We start from the raw sequence: 12,494 nt of genomic DNA, 5'->3' as shown, positions 1-12,494 counted from the left end.
CCCAGCCTGGGTTTGTAAGAGGAATCAGAACCGGTGATGAAGGTTGGAGGTCATCTTCACGTGAGACAAGGTTATAGCCTGTAGAAGCGACCCAAGAACACGTAGACCAGTAAGAGGAGAGGACCAGGATGGCGCCTAGTGGAGTGGAAACCTGCATGGAACACCAGCGTGGAGGGAGGTAGAAGAACCCAGAAACTGTCCTGGGGTGAAGATTGGGCGAGCTTTGGTAAGGAGGGGTGGTCCACAGTGGCCAGTACTCCACAGAGATGAACTGCCAAGGTCCACCTGGCTTAGGTCATTCCAGAGGGCACGGTGGGACAGCAGGAGAGCAGGTCCCGTGCAGCTGGTAGGGCAGAAGCCATACTGCAGCAGCTGGAGACCCTACCGAGGCAGGGGAGCCGTCCTCGAGGACCCCCCTCCCTGCATCAGTGATCCCAGTCAAGTCTGGGGAGCTCCATTCTCTTTAACTCCAAGGCAGAGCCCTCTACTATGCATTCGTGGAAATGGGAGGAACCCTAAAGAAAGTGGAAGCTGGGCAGAGCAGAGTGCAGGGCTATGCGTATTTCAGAACATTACCTGTATGATGCTTCTGCGTTTATATCCTCTTTGAAACTCTTTTCTGTAGATGGATTTTGTCTTTACCAAGTTTCGTTTTTGTGTTTCCACTATCTTCAATACTTGTCTTTTACCTTTTAATGTTAAATGTTCTCTCATTTCCTTGTAATTTCTTTCCATGTTCTCATGGTTCTCTCTCCAGGGAAGGCCAGAGGGCTGGAGTTTGCCCGTGTTCCTCCTCTGCAGAGCCCCTCCCCCCCCTTTCTGCAGGCGGGCAAACACACGCAGCGCTGCTGCTGACGGCCTTTCCTGAGTCCCTGGGGGTGTTTTCTTCTCCACCCCATCTGTCTGCTCCTTAAACTTCCTGTGTGTGAATTTTCAGCATGCTTCCATGTTAAAAACAAACCTTTGGAGGTACTCTCCTTACTCTGTAAAGCAGTGGGTCTCAGCCTCATTTGGGTGCTGGGACCAGAGCGGCCTTTGAAAATGAATGAATGCTGTCAAGCCTCTTTTCACAAGGTTATAAACTGCACACCCCATGGAAGTTTTGCCTGCGGTGGGGCATTTAAAAACCTTCTAGATTATATCCATGGATCCTCTTGTTTTTGAGGGGTGTCTAGTTAAGAAATAATACTTGATTTAAAGAGTTGTTTCTCACTGAACTTGCTTAAAAATCTGCTGTCTTCTGTTCAAAGCTACTAGTTTAGAATCCACGTTTGTTGAAAAAAAATTATAGTTTTCTTATCTCTACAGAGAATGCTATAAGTCTTACTGTAGTGTCATTTTTATGTTTTCCACATGAAAAATGTTTAACAACATTCAGCTATTAATAAGGTGGAATACGTTGCCCAGCCCTGCCCGGGAGCAGTGTTCCCGCCTAGGTCCTCCTCCTGCCCGGCTTCAGGTGCAGACACATCACTCGTTGGGGCGCTCACCTGACGTGAGGAGAAGGGCCGGCAGTATAGACATACCTGGTGTCAGGACCGGCAGAATTGCAATGAAGATGAACCTAGCTCTTGGCCTCAGATCTTCTATTCTGTCACTGTGCATTTAGAAAGTGAGCTTAAGGTATCTGCTGAATGTGGAACGGTCTTGTCTACAAAATTGTATACACTTGGAGCCTTTCATTAGGAGGATGCTCTTCAGTCAATTAATTGAGCTGCAGAGGCTATGTTTTTAAAGATCTGTATTATCTTTTTTCCTGGTAGTTTACAAGTACGTATTTCAGAGATTTCTTGTTCTTAACCATCCACCCACAAGGTAGTTCACTGGGAAAAACAGTAACGCAATTTGGCAGAAAATTCCAAAGACAAGCGGCTCCAAAGACCCAATTCCATCTGGATTTGAATGAGGGTAATTTATCACCTTTATGGACAGCATTGGCTTTGGTCCATTTCCAACACACAATGAGCCACATTGGAGTGGGGAGATAAGGGAAACAAGGCAAAAGATTTAGTTTGTTTAATGATTAATATTTTTAATAAAGAAGTTTGAGATGAAAGTCATAAAGAAATTCAGAAATTAAAATGATCTTGGTTAGTGTTTCATGGTGAGAGAAAGAAAACTTAGTATTCATTTCAGCTCAAACCTGAATTTCATGTGCTTTTAGATGGCTATTTGGCAGTTTTCTTGACTCAAGTGAAAAGTCTACATTTTCTGTACAGAGAGTAGTTGTTTTTTTTTTTTTAACGTTTAGTCATTTTTGAGAGACAGAGCGCAAGTGAGGGTGGGGCAGAGAGAGAAGGAGACACAGAATCTGAAGCAGACTCCAGGCTCTGAGTGGTCAGCATAGAGCCTGACGTGGGGCTCAAACTCGAGAACTGTGTGAAATGGTGACCTGAGCCGAAGTTGGACACTTAACCCCCTGAGCCCTGGGATCTACATCCATAACAGAATTGAGTGCTTGCATAATGACCCCGCCTCCTGTGCTTTGATGAACTCAACATAGCAATCCTGTAAGACTCGGATTCTAAAGTAAAATAGCTGGAAAAATTCAAAGCCGGAGCTTTTCTCATGAAGTCCTCTTCCTCTTTTTTTATGCTTGTTTTAATTTTGTGCTGTTTTGCTGCAGGCAAATGACTCTGATCTTGTGCTTCTGGCCAGCCTCCCCCTCTCTCTTCTTGACTCTGGCTTGTGCTGGTGGATATCCTTTTCCTACCGCAGCCCACGTTCGCCTTCCCGCTGCTTCCAATTCCGTGATAACCGGGCCTGTTTGCTTTCATAACCACTTTCCTTTAAAGGGAGAAAGGATTTAAGCTTTGCCTACATTTAACAAGGCTTGGTAAGTGGGGGGTTAGGCAGTTTTGAATTTGCTTTTGATCTTTTTATTCCTGGGCAAAAGTTCTAAGAAATACTTTTGAATTATTAAATGAGACCAGATTTTTAACATAGAAAATTTGTTGATTCAGGAGTTTTTAAAAAGTATTTGTCTTGATAATGTTTAATGAATACAGCATATTTGCATTTTTGTAAATTCTAACAGTAGTCTTTTTTGGTTGCATTGTGTTATTTTAGAAATTGATCTTGCAGCTCATTGGTCATTTAGAAGAGCTGAATAACAGTTTTAGTAATTTGAGTATTACACTGAAGTTTCTGGTTAATGAAGTATTTGGAATTTAAAATAGGCAAAAATCCAAAACTTGCCACTTCCATTCTTTTGCTTCGCTCTGAAATTTTCCGCATGTGGTTGATGATACAAAGCTCGGTGTGCTCCAGAGGAAGCCCCTTCCTTTTACAAACAGCGGGCTGCCAAGGAGCACAAGGGAGAAGCCTCTTTTTACTTCTTCCTACTCGTCTGTGCTGAGCTTCACCTGATCCCTGTACTGCAGGAAAACATCCATGGTTAAGAAAACCCCGACCCTTCCGTGTTCCGGGAAAAGGCTTTCTACAGAGGACCTCCTTTCTCCATCGGACTTCCGTGAGACTCCCAGACGTCCCCTTGTTACCTCTGATAAGGCCAGACACAGACCTGTGTGCCTCCTGACCTGTCCAGGCAGAGCACCAGCCTGGACCAGATGAAGTGGTCTCCCTCCTCAGGGCCCTGAGCTTTCATCCGCCACAGCCCTCCTCGGTGCACACCGCAGGGAACGTCCTTCCCGGTCAGCTGTCCAGTCACGCCACCCACTTCCCCAGCCTGCCTACCCCTCCCCACAGAGGCAGAGCCCTGTCCAGCCTGACCTGTGGGACTCTTGGAGACCTTAGAGGTGGAACGTTCTCCCCATTGCAGTGAGCCTCCTCTGCCGGTTGCAGTAATCTTTTGAATGAAGTCTCTCCTGACTTAAGTCCAGATTTGTTTTATTTGACATATTTAAGTTTTTAAATTTATAAATGGAATTGATAGGTGACCTAATACAGTCATTCAGAGGATGAAACAGGAGTAGACTAGAAAAGACAAAAATAGAGACAAAAGCACAAGCCAAAGGCATGTCATAACGTGATCTGTAATAGTATCTGGCCCGCGGGGTACTCATTTAGTGGATATACTGGTTTGTCCTGGGAGCTTGGCCATAAAGGAGAACATCACAGGGCTTCTTGCTTATTGTCTTCCTCAAAGTTTATTTAGTTCAGACAATGGTAAATTGTAAAGCAAAATCTGCAATAAGATCAGTATCACAATCATACAATATTGGCTAAAGTAATATTTTCTGGGTTTTTATTAGCTTTAAATTATAGGAACTATATTCAGCAGTACCAATTTTAGAAATGCAATAGAAGGTTATCATTTTAGTTTTTATTTTAACTGCTTATTACTGTTTAAAATGGTTTTCCTTAACTTTTTTCACATATTTATAAGTTTGGCACAAACTATGAAGACTCTAAGGCTAAGAAAGAACACGGTGAAATTTTCTTTATACAGGCACTTTACAAATACTCTGATCTTTGCTGTACTGGGTAAGCAATTTAATTTTTCTTATTATAATAAATTATTTCAGTGTTGCGTGTACCTTCAAAAGTGACTTTTTGGTGTGTTTCAGCATCTGTAGTGTTTATGGTGTGGACGACTAAGACATTTAGAATTGCAAAATGTCAATCAGTAAGTATAATCTTCCTATTTAAACAGTTTCCATTTTTAATATCCTATTTTGGGTAATTTTGAATACTTTGTGTTTGTGAATAGAGGTAACTTTAGTGGAGATGGTCAGTTCAGTTTTAGTTATTTTACTAGAATTATGTGAACTTTTGCTTCCTTTAAATGAATCTGAAAAAGTTCCTCCTAAATCCACTTTTCCAATTATGCTCTTTTCTCAACTTCCCTTCATATACGCTGTACCTATTTTTAAATGTTTCTTTATTTTGAGAGCGAGCGAGAGAGAGATCGGGCAAGCATGAGCAGGGGAGGGGCAGACAGGGAAGGAGAGAAAATTGTAAGCAGGCTCCACACTGTCAGCGCAGAGCCTGATGCAGGGGGTCAATCCCACAAACCATGAGATCATGACCTGAGCCAAAATCAAGAATCAGACACTTAGCAGACTGAGCCACTCAGGATCCCGCCCCCCTCCTTTATATAGTTTGAAAAATAATTATCTTCCTATATAATTTCAGGGAATAGGAAATCCTTTTTGTCTTGCATACCATGAAATTGGGTCATTTTGTATCTAAATGGGACTGTAAACCTTGAGTCTTACAGGTTTATAGGATGGTATTGTGAACATTCTGGTGATACTCGGGATGGGTTCTCTCAATAGAAGATCCATTTCTTAGACTTAAAATTTTAAAGACCCTCTCGGAGCTTCTTGATTTAGAGCTCATCTCAATGTTCTAAATAAACAATTACAAACAGCCCTCTGAACATCCCGGACTTGTGCCTCAGGGATAATTTAGTAAGAGAAGAAACTGAACTTTCTGGAATTTCCTTTTTTCCTCCCCTTACCTAGTACTTTCACTTGCAAGTTCTAAGTTTATTTTGGGGATTCTTATTTTTGTTTTCTAAATCTTTCTGTTGGCCCTAAAATTTTAGGGAAAGGAATGTTTATGATGTTAAACAGCCCTTTAGAAACATTTCAAACAATATATAATAAAATCTTCTATCTTACTAAAAGCAAAATAACCTATTGGAGAAAATATTACATTGAGATCTTTGCATCAGAAATTCTAATGCCATCAATGTCAAAAATACCCATTGTCATGTTGCTTCTAATTCTCCTGTTAGCCTGCCTCATGACTGTTCTCATCTAGAAAATAGATGAAATGACCTCTGAAGCCCCTTTAAACTCTAATTCAAGGTATAGCATTTCTTAGTTTTTATTTTCTTAAAAAAATGCATACTTATTTGGAAGACTCACGGGTCGGGAAGACTTCATTAGTGTTTGTTACTATACACTATTTGAATGGGAAACCTGTTTTTGATTATCAGAAGATTAACATTTCGTGTTTGAATTGTCCTTGCTACAGGATTGGATGGAACGTTGGGTTGATGATGCATTCTGGAGCTTCCTTTTCTCGCTTGTCCTTATTGTGATAATGTTTTTGTGGAGACCGTCAGCAAACAACCAGAGGTACCTAGCGTGGGAAGATCTAGGTTTGGCAGCATTTGTTGATAACTGCCATTTGTTTCAAATAGAAACACGTTTATAAAAGCTGCAGAGGTAGTCTTTGCTTTTAGAGGTGAATACAGTCGAGTAGAGAGAGAGACAAAATGCAAGAAAGTGAAATAAGAGATGTATAAACTAGAAAGACCGAAGATGGGCGAGGAAGACTCCACGAAAAGGCAGCACTTATGTTATGCCTGAAGGGAAGGAGCAGAACAGTGAAGGACTGAGCAGGGAAAGAATGTACCTTTTCTGAGGTAGTGGGGACAAACATAATGCGTACTTTGGAGGTCATTGAGGCATGCGTTTTGGTGAATACTGCTTACACTGGAGGGGAATAAAGCTGGAAAGAAGGGATGGGACCAAAATCATAAGGAGCTTAATTGGTAACTTCAGGTTGTACCGTTGACTGCGTGTGACGGGAAGCCCCACCTCCCCTTGCCCCTCTCTTCCCCAAGGAAAGTACTATGCGGTTTCTTGTACGCCCTTCCAGGGAAAAGTGAAAAAGTATATACCTGTGTGTGTTTCTTTCTCTCTTTTTAAAAGCATACAATAATAATCATACATATGTTCTTATATACATGTATACACTGTTCTGCACCTTGTTTGAGATCTATCTTTCCATATCATCCTGTAGAAATCTGCCACATTTTTTTAAGTAGGCCCCCTTGCCCAATGTGGGACTTGAACTCACAATGCTGAGATTGAAAGTCTCATGCTCTACTGAGTGAGTCAACCAGGCACCCCAAGATCTACCACATTATTTTTAATGGCTCTGTAGCATTCCATAATATGAATGTAGCATAATTTATAGAAGCAGTCCATAATTATTAGGCACGTTGTTTCTAGGATTGTTGTTACTATCAGCAATGCTTTCTGAATGCTGTTGGACTTAGTAAATGTGGCTCAGTCAGTATGCTTTATTTTCACCAGATTCGCAGTTTATCTTTTGTTAGGGGAGGACTTAACAAGTAGTGGGCAAGGAGGGTAAACCTGACATGGAGAAAAATGTACAGAAAATCCCCTTCCCCAAACATTGTAGATAGCAGAACTGCTTTCCAGAAAGATCTTATCCAGTTATGCTTTTGTCAGCATGGTTTTGGATCTCCTGTTTCACTGTTGTTGGTAGTAATCTTTCCTAATTTGAGAGTAAAAGAGTTAAATTTTTGTTTTTTGAATGTATGAGAAATGTTAAAAATGTAAATATTTTTGTATAAAATGACACTGTTAGCTATAAACTGAAAACTGGGTGGGTTTAAATGCACTGGTAACACTATTCCTTCTTGTTTTTGGTGTAGATATGCCTTCATGCCATTAATAGATGATTCTGATGATGAAATTGAAGAATTCATGGTAACATCTGAAAATTTAAGTGAGTGATACGTCTTCTTATTAAATGACCAGTGTATGGTACCTTTACTTGTATGCAAGATACACATACATCACATTATTTTCCTATTAAAATAATTTAAAGACTATATTTGCAAAAACCTCTATTATGGTAGACAATTACAAAAGAAAAGTCAGTAATGAAATTTTCTTTTTCTTTTTTAAATTTTTTCATGAGAGAGAGAGCAAGCGAGCGAGCATGAATGGGAGAGGGGCAAAGAGAGAGAGAGGGAAACACAGAATCTGAAGCAGGTTCCAGGCTCTGAGCTGTCAGCACAGAGCCCAACTCGAGGCTCAAACCCATGAACCGCTAGATAATGACCTGAGCTGAAGTTGGACGCTTAACTGACTGAGCCACCCAGGCACCCCAGTGATGAAATGATGCTCAGCGTCATTCATCATCAGGGAAACACAAATCAAAACCACACTGAGATACCACCTCACACTGGTCAGAGTCGCTAAAATGAACAAATCAAAAGACTATAGATGCTGGCGAGGGTGTGGAGAAACGGGCACCCTCCTACACTGTTGGTGGGAATGTAAACTGGTGCAGCCGCTCTGGAAAACAGTGTGGAGATTCCTCAAAAAACTATCAATAGAACTCCCCTATGACCCAGCAATAGCACTGCTAGGGATTTACCCAAGGGATACAGAAGTGCTGATGCATAGGAGCACATGTACTCCAATGTTCATAGCGGCACTGTCAACAATAGCCAGATAGATCATGGAAAGAGCCTAAATGTCCATCAACTGATGAATGGATCAAGAAGATGTGGTATATATACACAATGGAGTTCCACATGGCAATGACAAAGAACGAAATATGGCCATTTGTAGCAACGTGGATGGACCTTGAGGGTGTCATGCTAAGTGAAATAAGTCAGGCAGAGAAGGATAGATACCATATGTTTGCACTCATAGGTCTAACAGGAGAGACCTGGCAGGGGACCATGGGGAGAGGAAGGGGGAAAGAGAGCAGGGAAGAGCGAGGGACACAGATCAAGGGAGATTACTGAATACTGAAAACGAACCATGGACGGAAGGGGGAGGAGGAGGAAGGGAGGGGGTGATGGTCATGGAGGGGGGCACTTGTTATATGGAAACCAATTTGACAATAAACTATTATAAATAAATACAGAAAAAAAATTTTAAAAATAAAATTACCTGAGGAAATACATGTATATGTTGGTAAGTGTGCTTGTTTAAACTCCTCTAAAACTGGAATTCAAACTGGCATCTTAAAAACCTAGTTGTTATTGCAAACCTTTGTGAAGTCTATTAATTTTTGCCTTCCCTCCTACATCTCCAAGTGTTATGTTAAAGCCAGCCCCCTGCCCACAGCTTCCACTATTACCTCTCCTTTAAGGGGCGCCTGGGTGGCTCAGTCGGTTAAGCGTCCGACTTCGGCTCAGGTTATGATCTCACAACTTGTAAGTGTGAGCCCCATGTCAGGCTCTGTGCTGACAGCTCCTGGACCTGGAGCCTGCTTCGGATTCTGTGTCTCCCTCTTTCTCTGCCCCTCCCTCTGTCTCTCAAAGATAAATATTAAAAAAAATATATATGTACATATATAAAAATATATAATTAATATATAAATCTATGTAGATATAAATCTTTGTTGAGTTATTAAGTGTGAAAGAAAATAATATTTTATAATTTTAGATACGTATCTCTAAAATGTTTCTCATTGTAGCTGAAGGAATAAAATTAAGAGTCTCAAAAACGGTTTCCAACGGAACAGCTAAACCTGCTACTTCTGAAAACTTTGTAAGTATAGCATATATTTAAGAGTCTGTGTCACATTCACTGACCGTCAGGAAAACATTTTCTACCTTAGTATGAAAGATTTTTGTATGAAAATCGATTTTACCGAGTAGCAGTACTAGTTGTATTGCTGACAATTGTAACTCCTGTTGATCCTTGCTTCTCAAGTGCTGTTCTTGGACCAGAAGCATGAACATCACCTGGGAACTTGCTAGAAATGTAGTCTCAGGCCCACCTCAGACCTACTGAATCTGAACCTGCTTTTAACAGGATCCCATAGATGACTCCTATGCACATTAAAGATTGAGAAGCTTTGTTATAGTAGAAGCCTATTAATTTTTCAGCATTTTAAAGTGATTTTGGAGGCCATTTCAGATAACAGTTGTTATCTGTTAGGAAAGGACTTTATTGCTTTTGCAGTTGACAAAATTAGCGTTTTTTATAAAGCTGGAAGCTTGAATAAAATGGTAAAATAGAGGGTAGAGATGAGTTTTTAAGTGCATATTAATTAAGCAAAGTGGAAATGCCTCTCATAGTTTTACATTCTGCTTTCTTATAATTGTATATGTTGTGACTAATAGAATATAAAAATTATGTGTGCTTCTATGTTCTGACAAGCACACATACATTTTAATGTATGAGAACAGTTTAATCTGTTGTTTAGTAAATTTTTTCATTTTTATTTTATTAAAAAAATTTTTTTATGTCTTTATTTTATTTTGAGAATGAGAGTGTGAGCAGGGGAGGGGCAGAGAGAGAGGGAGACACAGAATCTGGAGCAGGCTCCAGGCTCTGAGCTGTCAGCACAGAGCCTGATGCAGGGTTTGAACCCACAGACTGTGAGATCATGACCTGAGCCGAAGACTGATGCTTAACCAACTGAGCACCCAGGCGCCCCTCATTTTTATATTTGTTGATAATTCTGTAAAATGTGTTCTTTGAGTAGTTTTATGGTGATTTAAACTTTTAAAAAATTACAACAGTTTTAATTATCTGGTGTTAGAGCTCTTAAACTCTAATTCGTTAAGATATTTTCCTTTTATTTAAGGGATATATAGTATATCCCACTTTATTTTAAAACTCAATGTTTACCAAAACATCAAGGGAATACTTTCTCATTTCCCTAAATTAAGTGCAGGCAGCTCTTGACCAGAAAGAAACCTTATCTCATGACTTATTTCCACCTGATACTCAGGGACTTGGGGCCCCTCTTCATACTGGCTCAGTTGCTCTGAGCCAGTCCCTCTAGCTGAGCAAGATGTAATTAATACTTGAATCAGAGTATTCCATGTAGGTGGGTAGATTACAAAGAAACATTTTTATTTATTTTATATTATAAATCAAAATATTCAATATACCTTTTATTTTTCTTTCTCCCAATGAGATAACTATAAGCAAGTTTCTGTTAAAAAAAACAGGTACCCCAGCTGACCTGCTTTCCTTCTCTTGTCTCCTGCCGAGAGATGAGCATGAATACAAGCGATAGAAATAAATAGGTTTTTGTAAAATTAGAGTATTTGTACTCTTATTTTTTTCTGTTGAAAAATTATAAACTCATGATATAAAAACTTGAGCAGATTCAGAGGTATAATGAATGCTGGGAGCAAAAAAACCAATACAAATCAATATTCTTGCTATTTTCTGTCTTATAAATCAACTCTGTGTTTCTACTCTGTTTTTTCATGGTAAAAAACAACACCACCACCACCTGTGCATCTAACGAAAAGAAAACCAAGAATATAGTGGCATAATTTCTGTGTGGCATGAGTGCCAAGTTCTTGGGATGTGTAGACATGAAGAGAATCATGCATTTGAATTTGAATGCTTACATCTTACATACACTGTATTTTAAAATTCTGCTTTTAGGTGATACTAAGCAAATGCTAATACATAAATATTTATTTCTGCAGGATGAAGATTTGAAGTGGGTGGAAGAAAATATTCCCTCTTCATTCACAGATGTGTAAATATCTTTTGTTAAAGTTTGAGTCTAAAATGTAGGATGTCGTATGAAGAGATCACTTTCATACTTCATCTTGTGCTTTTCGAACCTCGTGTGTTTTGATAAGTCCCCATCATCGGCGAATGACTAGTGTCATGTCAGACTACAAGGAAAACACAGCCCTGCCTTGGCCTTTCCTTTTCCTTCAGTTTTCACTCTACAACAACCACTTGGCCTATAACCAACTCGAGCCCCTTCTGATCTAAGTTTTTCAGGATTAGAATCACTTTATTTTGTTTCAGCTTTCTATTATGCAAATGTTCAAACGTGTAAAACATTTTTTTTAAGCACATGGAACCTCAATACGATGTATGAGAGGGAAGCGTTTGGAGGAAAATCATGAATGTGGGCAAAGTAGAGTATAGACCAAGCCCCTTGGGAACGTTGACCTAATCAGTATCAGTGTTCTGTCTGATGCGAGAATTCCGCGTAGCTGTTTCCACAGTGGAAACCAGCAGGATAGGCAGAGAGGATACCTCTTCATACACTTTTTTTTCCTTTCCCTGTTCCCATTCACTTCCTATGTAGACAGTCCCTGTGTCATATGACATTCTATTTGCATGCCATAGGACAGTTTGAACAGATTATGACTTTTCCTCATCTCTGGTCAGCCATAAAGGACAGCTTAGCAGAGTTCACCTTTCTCTTCGATGCACTGAATACATCTTATTAAATTTTAAATAATCATTAACCTCACAGAGGAAGCATTTTTGAGATTGCTAGTGTTTACCTCCAAACACAGTGCTGAGCACCCAACAGTTGTCTTCTGGGTCTCTCAGGTTCTGGTGCATATTTCCCCCAAACCAGTCTTTTTCCCTGGTTGTTCCTTGATAGTAGTATTCCAGACAGTCTAGCCTGGCCCCTTTCTCACACTAGTTTGTCTCTTGCTCCTCTTTCTTCTGCCTTCACTGTAGATTGTTCTGTGAGTGACGCGCCTCTGAGTCTCATGGGAGGGGCCTTGCATGCGGGAGCTCGGCACACGGGCTTTCCCTTCAGGCTCCCTGTCTGGGAGGGAGCCCAGCACACAGCGGGGCTCTACGCTTGGCTTTTCTTTTTGTCTCTATTATCTTTCCCAAGCAAAGGCTGCATTTTAGAATCCTCTCTAGCACACCCCCCACCCCCGGTAGATGTCCCGTCAGTGGTAATGATGGTATGGGAATTAAACAAGTACTTGATTCCATAAATACCTTTCCTAATGTGTTTACACATCCTCTATTTAAAACAAAATTTTAATCTTTATTTTTGAGAGAGGGAGA

The 12,494-nt window shown here is 40.3% G+C and overlaps 1 protein-coding gene across 5 annotated transcripts in view; it reads left to right on the top strand.

Annotated features, from left to right (window-relative positions):
• TMEM87B (transmembrane protein 87B) overlaps window positions 1-12,494 on the top strand; it is a 45,336-nt gene that overhangs the window by 29,667 nt on the left and 3,175 nt on the right. For 3 of the 5 annotated variants that reach the window (XM_029937815.1, XM_029937814.1, XM_029937813.1), the window contains 6 exons: window positions 4,338-4,446; window positions 4,530-4,588; window positions 5,947-6,050; window positions 7,382-7,455; window positions 9,166-9,239; window positions 11,147-11,199. In XM_029937815.1, coding sequence (XP_029793675.1) covers window positions 4,338-4,446; window positions 4,530-4,588; window positions 5,947-6,050; window positions 7,382-7,455; window positions 9,166-9,239; window positions 11,147-11,199 — 473 coding nt within the window. Of the gene's footprint in view, window positions 1-2,626; window positions 2,699-4,337; window positions 4,447-4,529; window positions 4,589-5,946; window positions 6,051-7,381; window positions 7,456-9,165; window positions 9,240-11,146; window positions 11,200-12,494 lie in introns of all 5 variants that reach the window. The other 2 variants (XM_029937811.1, XM_029937810.1) reach the window with 1 other exon arrangement.

Source organism: Suricata suricatta, chromosome 4 (genome assembly GCF_006229205.1).
Source record: "Suricata suricatta isolate VVHF042 chromosome 4, meerkat_22Aug2017_6uvM2_HiC, whole genome shotgun sequence".
Lineage (NCBI taxonomy): Eukaryota > Metazoa > Chordata > Mammalia > Carnivora > Herpestidae > Suricata > Suricata suricatta.
The sequence above is the reverse complement of the archived record's forward strand: the minus strand, read 5'-3'. Positions and strand labels throughout refer to the sequence as shown.